The 18,811-nt window shown below is 35.5% G+C and overlaps 1 protein-coding gene across 1 annotated transcript in view; it reads right to left on the bottom strand.

Moving 5' to 3' along the window:
* The window catches only part of LOC140749704 (uncharacterized), a 130,074-nt gene extending 113,020 nt beyond the window's left edge, over positions 1–17,054 (bottom strand). The window contains exon 1 of the mRNA XM_073082836.1: positions 16,817–17,054. Coding sequence (XP_072938937.1) covers positions 16,817–16,877 — 61 coding nt within the window. The 5' untranslated portion in view covers positions 16,878–17,054. The remainder of the gene's footprint in view (positions 1–16,816) is intronic.
* Between the last annotated feature and the right edge of the window lie 1,757 nt (positions 17,055–18,811).

Below are 18,811 nucleotides of genomic sequence, written 5' to 3'. Positions count from 1 at the left end.
AATGCACTTTTTAATGAGGTCGAGAGTTCCAGTTAAATATATACCAAAGAATATCAGTACCCTTAGTAATACGTTTTAAAGTAATAAGGTTTTACGTTTTTAAAAAAATGGCTGTTTTAGTATTTGTTTATGTATTTGCTCATACATTTCCAATCAGCGCCCCTTGCGGACTGTATTAGAACTAATTGGAACTGTATGGGAAATACGTAAACAAATATAAAAACAGTCATGTTTGTCAAAACGTAAAAACTCATACTAAGGGTATAGTTATAGGTACTATTTAAACAACTATAGTTAGTAACTATTCCTTACCCGTAAAAATATGTTCAACTTATTAATAAATATTGCTTTCCGACAAGGTCTCAATGATATTGTAATTGTAATTATATGTAATATTTGTGTAAAAAATGTTTTCATTTTTGTAAGCATAGCGCATTCATCTATGTAGTATGAATATCCGGTCAGGACATGGAAAAAAGTGTCATCCACAAGTTATTACCAATTGGTAGTAAGTCAGTCAGTAAGGTGATTCATATTATATCAAACATCAATTATTTAGAAGCGGTTTCACGCCCGTTCAATTTTTTCCCACCAACATATAAACATTTAACAACTTCTGTTTTCTAGAAATTGTCAATTTTGATCTTTGGCAAAAATCGTAAAGATTTGGTTATTACAAACGGATTGTGAAGCTGGGTGAAAGTTTTATTCGCTATAGCCCTATATAGCTCTTTGACGATAAGCTTCCAAAGTTTACAATTGCAAACATCTGTCACATCGACGTTACGCATTATCAAATTTACTCAAGACAATTTACTGATGGCACAATGGCCCCGTGGCAACTGGCACCCTCGCCATTAAAGGCAAATTAATCACGGAGCAATCCTTGTCTATTAGGGAATGGCCGGAGGAAGCGACTGCCCCGCATTCGCTTTGACAGTCCAATATCTCCGGCGTTATCCGGCGAAAAATACGTTGTAGTCTGTGCTAAGTAAGGAGAGTGCTTGATGACAAGCGAGCTACGAATAGCTAGTAGAGAGAAAAGAAATGATTTTATCAATGCGGTTACCATTTACCCGTTAATTTTACCTACTATTAAAGGAAAATTAATCACGGAGCAATCCCTGTCTATTAATGAATGGCCGGAGGAAGCGACTGCCCCTCATTTGCTTTGACAGTCCAATATCTCCGGCGTTATCCGGCGAAAAATACGTTGTTGTCTGTGCTAAGTAAGGCGAGCGCTTAATTGCAAGCGAGCTACGAGTAGCTGGTGAAGAGAAAATGATTTTATCTATCCGGTTACCATTAACCCGTCAATTTAGCTCACCAAAAACCGCAATTTGACAATTTCTCAAAAGAAGAAAAATAAATAATTGCTTATTAATAAGTATGAATTGCTGAATATTGAGTAATAAGTATCCAGAATTGGAATTATGTGTCACACTCTTGCAGTGCTATCAAGCCTGTTTATAAAAATGTCAATGATATGTAAAACCTGGGAAGAAATTGGCAGATTGTTAAATTCGCCGACCCAAAACAATGAGATGGCAAAAAAGGCTAAGGATGAAGACGTCATATACGACATAATGCGAATAAGGAGAAATAGATATCAAATAATATGGATTATATTGAAAGATAAACTAGGAGCAATGTAGATCGACCTACCAAAAAGCTGGTGATATAGTATAACGACTCAAAGACACGAACACTACTCTAAGCAGATAAATTATTTGTTTCACCATTAACAACAGTATTCCGAATTCTGAAAACTCCACAAGGTTTCTAATCAGAGATTTGTCCTGGTTCTTCTGATACGCAAACTAACACAGAAATGGGCTATCTCAATCTAAAAATTGGAACAATTCCATGAAAGTGTATCCCAATATCGATTGAGAATAAGTGGATTGCCCCTGCGACATGAGCAAGTGACAGTGCGGTCGTATCTACGTTTTTTAATTGAAATAGATCGGTCTTAACGTAATTACTGACTTTGCAAAAGGAGGAAGTTCGACTTTTAACGACTAGATTTTAAAAATATTACGTTAATGTCTATTAGCTTGAGAACAATAGTATATTACAAATACGCGGTTTAAAAAAATATAAATAAACGCTTTCTTCAGGCTCTAAAAAATATAAAATAATTACATTTACTTCTAATAGGATATTAGCATTTTGGCTTTACCAACAATTTAACTTTATTGTAACGTTAATAAAAACATTGTATAATATTTTTAAGATGTGATAATAGATATCCTAGGTAGTTATTAGTAATCTTCTCATTTCTTTAATATTGAGTAATACAAAAACGGAGTACAGCGTTTTGTTAAAATTAATTTAACGCACGTATACTCATACTGTTCCTATTTCAAAATAGAATCACGTAGTTCTTAACATACATACATACTAACATATATCCATACCAACAAAGCTTCCATCGATAATTGCATAAAGCACAATTTGCAAAGACAATTTCCTTGTTCTATTACCCAGTTTATTGAATGAGACAATGTAGAGCGTGTTCGTGGGATTAATCAAGAGACAATCCCTTACAGAATACCCTCAGACAACTGCGTCGCATTAGCAGGATTCGGGTGGACCGCGTACTGACGAAAATGCGAAATTGTTTATTCGAAATAAGGATGTTTAATAAAACATCCTTATTTCCGTGATAACCTGACGATATACGTTAATAAAAACAATTTACCAATGCTTCTACCGACATATGTGTGTAGAAGATCTACTTTTCGTTCTTCAAGATACTGAATTATTATTTTGGTGTAAGGTTATTTCAAAAACAATACCAGACTGCTTCACTAAGATTAGCCTGTGGCCTGTGTCACTTCTACAACTTAGAGGTATCCAACGACACCTGTACCCTTACCATGAGTTTTAAAAACATCCCACAATTTTACGTTACGTTTACTCAATCCATTATTCTGTTCCGTTTGCTTCAGTAGACTGAGTAAATGTAACAATAAGTAAGTGCTCAAGTCTTTTTGTCTGCCTCACATGCTCGCAAAAAAGAGAGACAAAACATAAAGCGACATGTTGTCAATTTAGACATTTTTTTACATTACTGACTCTATAGTTCTGATAATATCCGCTTGGGGCGCTGATTGGAATTTGTATGGCAAATACGTAAACAAATACCAAATAACAAACAGTGATATTTGTCAAAACATAAAAACTCATGGTAAGGGTACTGTATGTTACAATCCGTCAAGTTATATGGGCTGAAAGGTGTACCAAAGATACGTACCATACGTACATACAAAATTTGTACATACATGCGCTCGAAAACATTGCCCTTCGCAGTCGGGAAAAAAGAACTATTATTGAGATCTAACTAATCTCTCTTAATCTAACTAATCTAATGACTAAATTGTACACGAATCAAAATAAAGACATTACGTCTAGTTGTATCTGTGGTGCTGTAGTCGAACCACAAAGTTTTCTTCTACTTTTCTGAAAAAGGTTCATACTTAGACAGCAGTAATGAGTTGTTGAGGATGATTGATGATTTCTTCTCCCATCAATTTTGTTATATGTATCTTTCCAGTATACTCATACATTTATTGAATGAGACAATGTAGAGCGTGTTCGTGGATTAATCAAGAGACAATCCCTTACAGAACCCCCTCACAACTGCGCAGCTCTGAAAGTCGGGTTCGATGGACTGCGTACTGACGAAAATGCGTTGTTTGTTCGAAATCTATACTAATATTGTGCCTCAGTCGAACCACAAAGATTTCTTCTACTTTTATGAAAAGGAGTGTTTGGACACCCATACATTTATTATGAGACAATCCCTTACAGAACCCCCTCACAACTGCGTCGCATTAGCTCTGAAAGCCGGCTTCGCTGGACTGCGTACTGACGAAAATGCGTTGTTTGTTCGAAATACGGATGTTTTACTGTGATAACCTGATAACCATGATGAATAATAAAAACGATTCGTCAATGTACTCAAATATTCGAGTATGAGATTTACTTTTAGTTCTTCAAAATACTATACAAAATGTGTAGGACAAAGATATTTATTACAAAAACCAAACCAGACTGCTAGAAAAAAATGTCACAATTGAGGCGAATCCAACCAAAACTCATATGTTATTAAAAATACGATAATCTAAAGAATGAGACATACATACATACATACTCTCAAAAAAATTTACCCTCCGCAATGGGTTTAAAAAAGGTCTATCATTGAGATAATTTTATATCTCATCAACAACCCATTACTGTCCCACTGCTGGGCACGGGTCACCTCTCATAATGAGAAGGATTAGGCCATAGTCCACCGCGCTGGCCAAGTGCGTATTGGTAGACTTCACATACCTTCGAGATTTTTTTTATTAATCTCTCGGGTATGCAGTCGGGTTTCCTCACGATGTTTTCCTTCACCGTTTAGCAAGTGATAATTAATTTCTAATACGCACATAACTTTGAAAAATCAGAGGTGCGGGCCTGGGATTTGAACCTCGGACCCCTCGATCGAGGGGCCGAGTTTCTTAACCACTAGGCTATCACTGCCAATTTTATATCTCACGTGTCACAATCTCACTAAACTGTATCTGCATCAAAGTAAAGACATTGCATCTAGTTGTATCTTTGGCGCTGTAGTCGAACCACAAATATTTCTTCTACTTTTCTGAAAAAGGTTCATACGTAAACAACAGTAAGAAGTTGTTGGAGATGATTGATGATTTCTTGACGACCCGCGTGGCGGAGCGGTCACCATGCCGGTCTGACGCGCAGAGGGTCCCGGGTTCGATCCCCGGCCAAGACAGATTTCTAAATGATGAATTTAGATTTCTGTTTCTGGGTCTGGGTGTTTGTGTATTTGTCTCTGTGTGTGTCCATAGCACCCACGATACAGGGAATCCTAGTGTGGGGCTGTGAGTGTAGAAAGCGTTTTTTTTTTCTGCCATCAATTTTGTTATATTTAGTCCTGTCCAGTACACTCATATCTATAATACATAATATTGTACAAGAACAAAGCTTAACGATAATAAAGATGCAAAAGAAATAATATGAATCAATGTTAACTAAATACGTTTGATGGTGGTAGAACCCTTTGTGGTTCGACTCCGGCGGCACCACCGCCACACCTACTTCTGCCTCATAACAGCAGCGTTAAGCGCTGCTATGTTCTGTTTTAAAGGGTGTCTTAAGGGAGACATACTTTTCCGAGGCGTTCCAGCTTAGTCCTTAGGGGTAGCAGCGCATCTGTGGCCGATCTCAGGTACGAATATCTAATCCTATCTGGGGTGGATTACAGATATGAGCGGCAGTAGCCACTTACCATCAGTTAGATTGCATGCTCGTCTGCTCCTATAGTATAAAAAAACAGTTTGAATTAATTACGTTGCCCAGCCGACTTGCTCCTGCCATAAACTAAACATCAATTGAAAACACGCAATGTTCCGTGTTTTGTTTGTGATGTAGAATTTTACATAATTATTTGAAACATGCATTTAACCAATTTCTCACGTTACTCTTAGTAACATGGCTGACTGCAGTTTTTTATATCTCACTGCTGGGCAGGACTCTTCCCGAAAGTAGAGATGGTCTGAAGTGTACTTGACCACGCTGCTCCTTAGGGTATAAGTGTAAAGGTTCGCATCGCATATTAGTGGCCACCAATTTTGAGTGTTTCGAAATCGTCTAACATTTATACTCTATTTATACTATTTAGACCTCCTAAATCGTTAATTTCCTACGGTGCTGACGGGCATCGTAGATTTCACGCATAAAATTTTGCCACTCACGGTCACCCATCCCAATTCCGAGCGCACCCAAAATTGCTCAACTTTGTGTCGATACCGCAGTGCTATACACCCTTCTTACAAATAAAATATTATGTATAAATACTTTACAGAAAAATAAATACAAAAATAAAATAAAAGATACGTTTTACTTACAATGTCTCCTTTATACAAGACTACGTACATTCCTTATGTAACAAGACTATGTACATTTCTTATGTACATAGTCATGAATTACTTGTTAATTGCTTAAGAAAAGAAAAGAACAGTTTTCCTTGTCGTTTCTCGAGAAAATTGCACTCAGTCTGTCAATTACCGGCTAACAGCGGATCAAGTCATTAAGTGGCAAAGTAGCGTTTCCGCGTGTTTATGTCAATCCATAGAATTCCTTATTTTAAGGGATAAATCAGGTTTTTTAAACAATCTTTTTTTCTGAGTCACCATAACATTTTACCTGTCTGAGTGATTGTATTGTTAAAAACCACGGGTGAAGAATAGAAAATGGTTTTATAAAACGAATGTATACTGATCGTGCTACATAAAACTAATCGTGCTTACATAAAAAAGCGCCGTAGATCACCTACTGGTTAGTTGTTTTTTGATCGTTGTAAGAACATAACTCTGCCACATTTGTAGTAATATAACTTATTTGTGTTTAGTTGTTATTCTGTTAATTTATTTAGAGAAGTAAAGGTTCTTGATTTATAGGCTGTTTTTAAATAATTTCATGGCGTTTCTTCTAATCTACACTAATATTATAAAGATGAAAACTTTGTTTGTTTGTTTGGTTGTAAGGAATAGGCTCAAAAACTACTGGACCGATTTTAAAAATTCTTTCACCTTTCGAAAGCTACATTATCCACGAGTAATATAGGCTATATTTTATATGAAATATATTTGATAAATAGATTTTGAGGCGGTACAAAGTTTGCCAGGTCAGCTAGTATATTATACAAAGAATCATTTCTAATGTACATATGTATAAGTTACTCTCAATTCGAATAACTATTTACCACGTATATAACGAGTCTCTAACGTAAGTAAATTGATAGTAAGTAGCCATTGCCGCCTATTGACATCTGTGACCATGTAGAACCCACATGCGGCAGACCACAGGTGTGTTACCACTCCTGAGAACTATTTTTTATAATATAGGAGTAGCAGACGGAAGTACCTACCTACTATCAGGTGGACTGCATGTCCACCTGATGGTAGGTAGCTACTTCCGCCCCTGGACATCTGTAATCAACCCCAGATAGGATTAATTCCTAATCCTCATTATGAGAGGACACCCGTACCCAGCAGTGGGACAGTGATGGGTTGATGATGAACTACGAATCCTGAAAAGCTATTGGCTGGTATGTACCTGTATGGTGACTGCCCAGCCTCGTGGGTCGTCATGTATTGTAATGAGGCAAGATATGATACTGGAATATATTTATATCATGTTATTTCTAGCTACTTTAGCCATTTTAAAAATGCAATGGGACATTATCAAGCTGGGCTTGTAAAATAATTGCTCGTTTGCAGTTATTTATGAGTCGATACTGGGAAATAAAAATACGCGAAATAATACATTGTTATTTGGAATCTCATTAATTACGAATTTCCACAGATATCTGTTTGCTTTTTTCCATATTATAAAGGTTTTTACCTTTTACCTTCTATTAGATTTTTTACAATAACTTTATTTAATTTACCTTGTTACTTCGTATGCAAGTGACGGTCAAATCTGAGGGTAATGTGGGATTTTTACCGCACTAAAACCCTTCCGGTGGCCGTCCTCGGCGTTTGGTGGAGAGCTCCGGGATCTCCGACCGAACACAACCTGAGTCCTCCAAACGCAATGCCCCTGTCGGGCGCTGACCTGGAGGAGAAATTTACGGCCCTCCCGCAGATCTCGTGTTTACAACGGTATGCGAACACATACCGCCGTTCTTTCCGGGGTCGCTTGCTGGACGGTTCAAGCTTCCACTGTTGCTGCCCGCAACCCCAGAAGCCCCCTTTTAGTCGCCTCTTATAACAGCAAGATATACCGTAGCCCTATTCTAGTCCCGGGACTACTGGAATATTATATACCTACCTAATGTTAGCTTTTCACCTCTTTCGCCCCTTAAGGGGTTTTGTTCATAATATGTGTATCATCATCATGTATCATAAAATATATATTTTATTATAGTTAAAATTAAATCGTTATCTATAAGCTAATTTCAGATTATATACACGTATTATATTCGTAACGAGTAGATAAGCCTGTCACTTGAATACACAACTCATCCACGTAATATTTATGGTGTCAGCGTATTTTACTTAAAATTACTTTTCTTTATCATTACTCCCAGCAGATATGAAGCCATTATACGGGATTTTTACTGCTCTGCTCGCCTTAGGGTTTAAACAAATGGCACTCTGAGGCTTTAAGATAGTGTCGACGGAATTCATTTAAGCAATATATTTTTGTACGCAATCTAAAGATAAAAATTCGTTTACGCGAAAAATATGCCTATGAGACCCGTGTGAAAAGCAGGAAGACTTGCTTGACGGTACAATGTTAATCTACTTTAATAAGTTTTGTGTCTTGGATGTACAATATGAACGTATTGAGCTACGCAAGGCCTTTTGGGCATAGATTCGGCCCACAAAAAAGTAAATAAAACATCAGCGGAGAACATTAACTTTCTGACTTTATTGGGAGTAAAACAAACTAAATCATAAATTTTATTCTAATGAAGTTGACAATAATTATGCCAGTTAAATATAGATCTAACTAATGAAATAAAATCCCATATGTACTTTTGTTTTCTTTTTCTTTTTAATATAGGTAAATATTTGTTTTGTGACTAGTCAAATAAAAGTCGAAACAGGGCCCTGGGGACCTTTATGCCGAATTTTAATCCAGCATCTTGTTTAAATAATATTTGAAATAGTGAGTAATACGAGTATAACAGCGGGAAAAAAATGTAATACAAAGCTAAATAAATTGGAAAGTTCTTTAGAAAATTGCTCACCAATTTCTAAATGTCATATAAAAAATTAATGCCAAAGGAGACTCCTTTTTATATTCCCTTTTTCGAAATAATTACTTATGATATATTATGTATGCAATTTCTAGAAAAACCGACACATTTTTCAGACAAGTTGGCAAGATGCTAAAGAAAAATACTTGAATTAGACTTAGGAGACCATTTGTTCAGAAGCGATGTAATCTATCACGGCTGAGAAATAAACACTGCACCAGCTAAAGTCTACTAAAAGACTGCAAATAAAAAAATGGACTGAGTAATAAATCTGAATAAAAAGTAATAAATGAAAGTATCAAATATTATTTCAAATTGATTTATTTAGTAATAGTTTAACAGTTTGATTCGTCGGGCACTTGCTACCGTCTCTATACCTGCGACGTTAGAACCTCCAGGCCTTTTTAGAGACGATGGCAAGAGACCCGATGGAATCACTCTAGTTCCATGGAGTCTCGGACGACCCCTGGTATGGGACGCGACGTGCGTAGACACCTTGGCCCCATCGCACGTAAGCAATACATCTGTGTGTGCGGGGGCCGCAGCCGACCATGCCCAGACTCTCAAGCGCCGTAAATATAATAATTTATTAGACAATTATTTGTTTGCGGCGCTTGCAATAGAGACAATGGGTCCATGGTCATCTGACATGAAAAAATTCATGTCAGATATGTCGACCAAGCTTGTAACTGCTTCCGGGGACCAAAAAGCTGGCGGCTACTTTGCTCAAAGGCTAAGCCTTGCCGTTCAACAAGGAAACGCCGCCAGCGTTTTGGGAACCATGCCTCACACGGCAATTTTAGATGGTTTATTTTATTTATGATTTTATCTTTTTTACTCTTGATTGTATTTATTGTTAATTAGAAATGTTTTGTATATATTTTAGCTTTAATAATTTCTTGTTATTTGGTAATAAAATTTTCTATCTATTTTACTATTACATAATGTAAATAGTTACTTATATAAATATAGTTTAAAAAACTAAAAAACACGCTTGTGTGTGGGGTGCTTTTCAAAAATTGATAAGTGGAGCACTCCACGCTTTTTTCACAATTATAAAATTTACTGTTCCTTAATTGATTCCTATATTCAAATTTTCTACTTTTTAGTTGATTTTATCATAAAAGCGTGTTTTTTTATTTTTTTAAACTATATTTATTTAATTAATTTTTAGTATTTGTTGTTATAGCGACCATAATTATGCATCGTCTGTAAAAAATCAAGTGTCTATCTATTACGGTTTAAGAGATAAAGCCCTGTGACTCACGAACAGACAGCGGAGGGTTTCTTGTTATCCTTTGAGTACGGAACCCTAAAAATCATTCTACAAGATGGCATTATAGATATGTGTCAGTACATTTGATTTATAGGGAAATAACATTATTATTTTTCAAAACTAAAAATCAATCTAGTAACTTTGCCTGAACTCTCCCTAAGGCGCTTTCTCTCGCCTCGAAATTCGTTAATCCTGAGGATGTTGATAAGGACAATGGTACGAAATTATTAAAATCGTGTATTGTCATCGGTTTTTGATAATTTTTCAAAATTTTGAATTAAACTGAACGTTCAAAGTGGATAGAAATCGGGTTCAAAGATTCCGTTACTGTTACGTACATACATACATACAACCGAAGCTAATAAAAGCGTGTTAAAAATAACAAAAAACTGCTTTAAAATATACCCTCATTTTAGAGGATTTCCTGTCAACTAATATTAAAATCGGTCAAGCCGTTTGGGCTGCAGGGCATGTCAAAGAATGAGACATACATACATACGCTCGAAAAACTCTACCCTCCACCGTCAAATAAAAAGAACTCAGAAATACTCCTTTCAACAAAACCATAATCATATTTGCTGAAATTTTTCACTGTTTTCACAAACAAGTTTGTAGAGCTTCGTTTTAATAGAATCGTAATCTCAAAGTTAGTTCGTTCAAAAATTCTATCCGCTCGAAAGTTCAGGTAATTTGTTAAGGGGATCGACAGTACTGCGAACCAGAAGCCAACCAAATCAAATTGGAAAAGTTGTGGAAAGGCATAACAAAGCGTACGCCACACAAACATCCGAAACTGACTGAGGCGAATATTTTTGCCATGTCGTTAATGTATTTTACGTTTTATCCGATTTAAAATTGCCATTTTGTACGTAAGTGGCTTAAAAGAAATTGAGACATTTTTATTTCGAAGGCAACATACCTTTTTCTATTTTTTTAAAAGAAGTAGCAAACGAGTATGCAGTCTTTCTAATACGAGTAGTAAGTGGCTACTGCCGCCCATGGACAAAATAAACCCCAGATAAGATTCCTTCACTACCTGAGGTCAGCCACACATGTGTAGCTGTCCCTGCTGCCCCTGCCCTGCGGACTAAGTTAAAACGTCTCGACCAACTATCTCTCTTTTATCACACCAAATCAAAGCACAGCAGCGCTTAGCGCTTCAGGATAGACCGAAATAGAAAATTAAATACAGCTTAGCCAACTAAACCTCGTCTTTCCTATTTTCAAATAACTCGTAATTTATAAAGCTTAATAGCCAATTGAAAGGGAACACCAAAGAAAAGTTATCTATTCATCGCGAATATTTTTACTATATTTTAATGACGCTCGAACTTCGTACATTATACGACGGGCTAGTAGTTTATCATTATTATGTTAGAACGTGTTGTGTACCACGGTTTCATCCGCGTTTGTAATAATATTTTCATGGCTTTTGGAGATTTTAATTTTTTTGCGCGGAATTATAATTATTTTCCTAAAAGCACTCTTTATAGAATCAGCTAACTATCAGTGAAAATCCCGTCAAAATCAGTCTAGCCGATTCGGAAATTAGCCAGAACAAACAAGCCGACAGGCGGGTGGAAAGAGAGACATAGACGAAAATTTTATATTTGTTTGTTTTTATTATCATGATATATATACTTGCATATACATTTAGTGAAAAAAACTGTTACTATGACATTACAAACAGACGCTTCAATTTTATTTATTTGTATAGATATAATTAAAATCACACACATTATAGTAATGTTATCAGCAATCCTCTGGTACTAAAATAATATGAAAATATCCGCTGTTGATGTCCTTATTGATAACTCTATCAAATGTAATGTAAATGTAATTTTATTTGTAAAGTTTAGTCTCTATTCACATGTACCAAACGACGAGCGTGGGCGTGTGCCACATTGTATAAGCTATAGTGCATAGTTATGTTTCGCGGACAACATTCTTTCTTCCCAAAACAGTGCGGACGAAAGTGACCCCATCGCAACCATAAAGCAACATCGCAAGAACACATTTTAGGGTTCCGTACCCAAATCGTAAAAACGGAACCCTATTACTGTCCGTCTGGCCGTCTGTCCGTCTGTCACAAGGCTCTATGTCCTAAAACGTAATAGATAGACAATTTTTTTTACAGAGTATCCATAAAGGTGGCCGCTATAACAACATACAAAAAAAATAAAAAAGCTAAAATAAAATGCTATTTCTCGATATTTTTCGCTTTATCTATTGAAACGTAATAGGTACAGTTCAAATTATCACTTGCTTCATTATTTCCAGCGGGTGCTATAATAACAATTATTAAAAATATATGAAAATGTTGTTGGCTGATTATTTAGGTACCACAACTCAGCTACACGAAGCTGTCGCGATGCTATTCATACGTAACCACTGACCGCCGACATATTGTCGCTGCTGTGGTTATACGTGTGAATAGACACATAAAGCAAAGAGTGGAAACATAACCGCTTTATTTCTGTATACACCTTATTTATTTGAATTACTGTTGAAGAAGAAGATTCAAATAAATTTGAATCTTCGTCTTCAACAACCCATTATTGTCCCACTGCTGGGCACGGGTCTCCTCTCAGAATGAGAAGGATTAGGCCATAGTCTACCGCGCTGGCCAAGTGCGTATTGGTAGACTTCACATACCTTTGAGACTTTTTTTTTTTAAATCTCTCATGTATGCAGATTTCCTCACGATGTTTTCCTTCACCGTTTAGCAAGTGAATTATTTGAATAAACCATTGAATTGAATTTTACAAACGCGTAATCTAGATAGAGATAAAATTGAATCATCAATTTACTATTCAGAGAGATTATGTGATTAAGCTTTTATTACTCTTTTAAAATGTATTCCAAACACAAACATTTAAATATACGCTAGAATTTAAAGTTCAAATGCCTTTTAAAACCTTTAATAAAATAAAATATTTATTTGACATAAAAATAACGATCAAAATAATTCAAAAAATATAAGATCATTTACAAAAGCCGCAATAAAATTATATAAAGATTCTGTATAACATTTTAAAGGTTATATTTTTAAAAACTGGATAAATTATGTATCTTTGACATATTATATCGCACACAAATACATAAATTACAGACCACAGTAAAACACTCTTTAAAAAATTAACATGTCTGTCTACATACATATTATAGTTCATTAGATATTTTATATAATAGAGTAGCAGACGAGCATGCAGTCCACATGATGGTAAGTGGTTACTGCCCATGGACATCTGTAATCAACCACAGATACGATTAGATATTCCTACCTGAGGTCGGCCGCAGATGCGCCGCTACCCCTGAGGACTAAGCTGGAATGCCTCGGAAAAGTATATCTCCATTACCACATCCTTCAAACAGAACACAGCAGCGCTTAACGCTGCTGTTATGAGACAGAGATAGTTGTGGCGGTGGTGCCGCCGGAGTCGAACCACAAACGGGTTTACCACCTTCAAATAAAAATTGACAACTTAGGTGTCTACCCCAGAATCGAACCGGGAACACTGTACTACAAACGAGTATGATAACCACTGCCCCACATGCGCCGTGATGCATGCAAACCTGTCGTTTCCAGCCATTCTTTCATATAATTTAGTTGAATATTTAACGCATTGCAATTCTGAAATTAGCAAACCGTAGTCGGTGTGCTAATTTAATCGTACTTGTCAGGTGAGCACAGCCGCGGAAATCTATCCAATTGAGTGAGCCTATTGTAATATATTCCCAAAATATATACAATCGGCTTCAAAAGTAGATGAACAGATCAATGTTTCAAAAATTCCTTTACATCCAAGGGTTCATAAATAGCTGAACTTCCCTAGCATCATAATAAGAGGAACATCATATAGCGTCAAAATTAGATGAAAACTAACGCGTCAAAATTAGCTGAACAACGTATTTGCAAAATGGCTAACGTCACTAATATGATATGTCATTGTTCAGCTACTTTTGACACTGTATTCCATCTACATTTGAAACTTTACGACGTTCATCTAATTATAGTGCTAATTGTGTTCAGCTACTTATGAACGTTTGGGTGTACAGGTATTTTTAAAACCTTAATATGTTCATCTATAATACTACTGGAGCGGACTGTACCTATAAAAAATTTCAACTAACATACATATTTGTTCGCTTTTTATACAGAGAATAAAATGTATAAAATAAATACAAGGAATATATATAACCTGCTTTTATGAAGTCTGTTAAAAATGGTTTCAATTTTCAATTTGTCGCATATATGTACAAAAAACTCTGCTTTCAGAATACCTCGTGCCAGCTATACTTTACAAAATATAGTATATATAAATTAGCATATAAACCATATGTTTTAAGAGAGTTTTGTCATTTAATTGGTTCAAATTATATAATATCCTAATAATAAAATCATATTTTAAAATCATAATACGAGTATATTATAAATAGGCCTAAAATCTAAAATGCGCTATTGAATATGAAATATGGTCGTTGGTACGCTGCTGCAAATTACTTGAATTTTGCTCATGTCGAAATATCCAACAATACACTTATTATAACATTACGTATATAAGGATATCATGTTTATAAGGAAGATATATACGGGAAAATCTTTGTGTGAAAATGCCGACTTTGACCCGTTCCTAATAATTGTAAAATTTCGGTCTCTGGTAAGCAAATGTTGGATTGATTTTTAATCATGGGTGTAAATCTGTTAAATGGTTCTGAAAATTAACCCTTAGGGCTCTCGCTGATAGACTGCATGTGGGCGCCATTCGCTTGTAGTTGTCCACACAACTACAAGCGAATGGCGAAATGGCGAATAGCGAATTGACAGTATGCGGTGACGCATACTGTCAATCTCAGCTGCTGTATATGAACTGCACGCAATTCTTAAGCTAGTCTGAGCAATTGACGTACCGTAAATATGCATTTGGTACATCATTATTATGATTATTAAAGTCATCAAAAACAGCATTGGTAATCTGAAGTATCTTACAAATGTCATATTTTTCATCTTTATCATTCCCTTCAGTACCTTTAGTATGAGTTTTTAGGTTTTTTACAAAAATGACTGTTTTTGTATTTATGTACGTATTTCCCATACATTTCCAATCAGTTCTGATACAGTCCGCTAGAAGCGCTGATAGGATATGTATGGGCAAATACGTAAACAAATACACTCATTTTTGTAAAAACGTAAGGATTATTTAAATCATCAAATGCCTTCTGTAACAAAACTTAACAATAATAGATTTATTAATTTGTGAGAGTCCTTAGAGACAGACCGAAAATCAGTTATTTACGTTAATAAATGTAAAATTGTGAAGAATGAAAGATCATGATACACCCACGCTGTCAGTAGGGTTCCTTATCATTCAATCGAAATGTTTCAGTTTTGCGATTCAACCGAAAATTCAATTGATAAAGCTTGATTTCTGAATCACTAGCAAACTTTAGTAAGTGTTTATTTTGTTTTGCTTCAAAGGGATACAAATTTTCTTTAGATACTGTTCCTGCACTATTATATAAAGACCCGTCTAATATTGTTAAATTAATTTGATAGATTCGGTGGTGTATAATTTAGCTGGATTTTACGACCCATTTAGCAATGTTACTTATATCAGTGTACTGTGCAATTCAGTTTGTTTCTTGGTTAGGCAAAACCTTATATGGATTTTCGACACTGCAAAACTTGATACTCATAAGACTATGCGTGTTAAATTTATTACAAACTTTATTAACTTGTCAGTTCGTGTGCATGTGCGAGTAAAATCTTGCAAGTTAAATACCAACTTCTCAAAATTACTGATACGCTTGTTTTAAGATATTTTTTAATATTAATTTTTCGCTTTAATGAAGTTGTCCCTTCCAAATCTCATGCATGGATGCAAGCGTTTTGCATTATTTCTTACTTGTATTTGGTTACATTTTTAAAACCAACTGCAACATGTTATTGCATCTAACAATGGATACCTTTGTTATTTGAATATACCTACTAAAGTACTAAAGTCTGAAGCTACGGTATAACTTTTGATCGGTTTGAACCGCACTCACCTAGCTATCTAAGCCGGAACAAATACTGAGTCTTAACTGATGTGCCTAACTTATTTATCCCATCTATCTCTATATTTTAACTTGTATATAATACTTTCAAGTATTACAACAATCTAAGATTGGTCGTAAAACGTAATTTGTAAACGTGATTTTTTTTTCTATTTTATATTTTTTCTTACATCAAAAAGCATTAGTTACATAAAAAATGAGTTATCTCTTAAAATGAAAATGCACGATTAGCAACCCACTGTAAGGATGTCACCGTCACCTACCATGCAAATCAAGGATTAATGAAGTCCACCAAGACTTCATATACATTTAAGAAGATTATGAGAGATTAGATTAATTAATATAATACTTGAACAAAACCCGACATAAAGTAGTCAATATTAGAGATGTCTTTAAAAAATACAAGTATCAGTATGTCTAGTAAAATAACTTTGACCATCTTTTCTTTCTTTTTTTTCTTTCGTTATTTATTCCTTTCACAAAAAAATAGAACAAAATTACCATAAAACATATATTACTTAAGCTAAAAATAATATGTATTCAGTTCACAAATTAAATATTTTACAATTAATAAATTAATTGTAATCAATATTTATTTATAAAACACGAAAATTAAAAAAATATATATCCTAAAGAAACAAAAGGCACAGACATGCCTCACATTATTTTTTCGCTTTATTAAAAAAATAAAATAGTACCTCGCAGCAACAGATGAATCGTTGTAATCTTCAACACGGTACGTAAATTTACGAACAACATGTTTATTTATTTCACATATAACTGAACTTAAACTGAACTGAACTAATCACTACTCACAAACGGCACTATTTACATTTTATCCAATACCAAATTAGGTAAAAGTTTTTAGTAATTCAACCCGACGAGTGTCGTAGCGCGTAGCGGCGGCGTAGCGCTCGTAGAGGGTGTCCGAGGCGACGTCTGTGGAGGGACTGAGCTCGGAGCGCTCGCTGCCGAGCCAGGATCGCCAGTCGCAGAGTTGGCTCGAACTCACGCCGCTAATAAAGCTCGACCAACACCACCGCGTTTAGCTAAATCTTTTTTACTGTTTCTATCAAGTTGTTAGACTTAAATACTTAGTTTGAATTGTTTCTTTCGTTGAAACACGTGAAGAATTGCAATAAAATTTCCTTCTTCAGTTCACACTTATTATAATTAGTTATGCGTCCGTGGCAACCATAACAGATGAGTTCGGCTTAAGTGCAGAAAATAAATTATGAGCTTTCATTTTTCTGTAAATAAAGTGCTGAAATTTAAAAGCAGACCTTTGCGACAAGTGTATTACAAGTAACAAAATAACATACCTTTGTGAATAAATTAAACATTTATTATGCTTCTAAAATATCTCGTGAGCCTGTGATCCAATTTAAACTTTCAGGTTTTTAAGCCCAAAAGAGGCTTTTCGCAGCAATCGAGTTTTAAGCTTGACAAATACCTCTCGTGATTTATATATTTGGTTGCAAAAAAGACACCAATTTTACTTTTACGACAGGGAGTGTGATATGAGCTTTTGGTAATGATGAATGTTTTGAAGTCAGGATTTAATTATCATATTATTGAGTCATGATACTGTTGTAAATTATATTGTACGAAAGTAGGACTCTGGTTTAATTCTATGCGAATTTAGACGGATGGACTGGCAGTAAACGTGCAGTTGAAAAAAATATATATAGGTATATACATCTCGCACAAATACTTGAGGATTCGGCATCGAGCTAACCCTAATATATTTTGAATTTTCTTTTTAGTATTTGGGCCAATCGTGAATTCTTATGTCGTACATAGAGAGTCTTTACTGTTCATCAAACCATGATTTAAATCTTTTATACAGCGATAACTCACTGGACTATTATGTATTGGTTTTGTTTGAAGACACATCTTATATATACTCGTAACTTCCAATCGTAACTGATATACTCGTGTTAGACTTATAAACTGTAAACTATATAAAATAGAAATTACAAAAAGTGTATGTTTTCCTCGAAATTCTTTTCCACAGAAATCTTACACATAAGGCTGACAGATAAATAAAGGTTAGAACTCGCGAAGCGTTTTTCAGCCGCCTCCGAACACGCGTAAATATGAAAATGTAGGTTTTTTTTTTAAATATAGGAGTAGCAGACGAGCATGCAGTCCACCTGATGGTAAGTGGCTGCTGCCGCACATGGATATCTGTAATCAACCCCAGATAGGATTACATATTCCTACCTGAGGTCGGCCACAGGTGCGCCGCTACCCCTGAGGACTAAGCTGGAACGCCTCGGAAAAGTCAGTCTCCCTTACCACACCCTTCAAACCGGAACACAACAGCGCCTAACACTGCTGTTAGGTAGAAATAGGTGTGGCGGTGGTGCCGCCGGAGTCGAACCACAAAGGGTTCTACCAACTTTTAAAAGGTAAAAGATAGTGTCCACTTTCATGGCAGGATTTATTTTCGCGGCATGCGGTATTATGTACGGTTTTCGCTGCAACGGCAATCGACTTCCGATCGTGTGACGTCTAATTTGCAGGTGCTTCCGTAACCGCTGCGGCTGCATAACCGCATAAAACTACGGTCTCGTGAGTTCTGAAATGAAACAGCTTATCCGCGTCCGCACTCAAAAGTCCTTGAATCTCGTTAGTTCTCACTTAAATTTAAAATGAACATTTTATATTTACGAATACAAATATATTTA

The sequence above is a fragment of the Epargyreus clarus genome, unplaced genomic scaffold (genome assembly GCF_041222505.1).
Source record: "Epargyreus clarus isolate Ecla_fem2 unplaced genomic scaffold, WU_Ecla_fem_2.2 ptg000018l, whole genome shotgun sequence".
Taxonomy (NCBI): Eukaryota; Metazoa; Arthropoda; class Insecta; order Lepidoptera; family Hesperiidae; genus Epargyreus; species Epargyreus clarus.
This window is presented reverse-complemented; position numbering and strand designations above follow the sequence as displayed.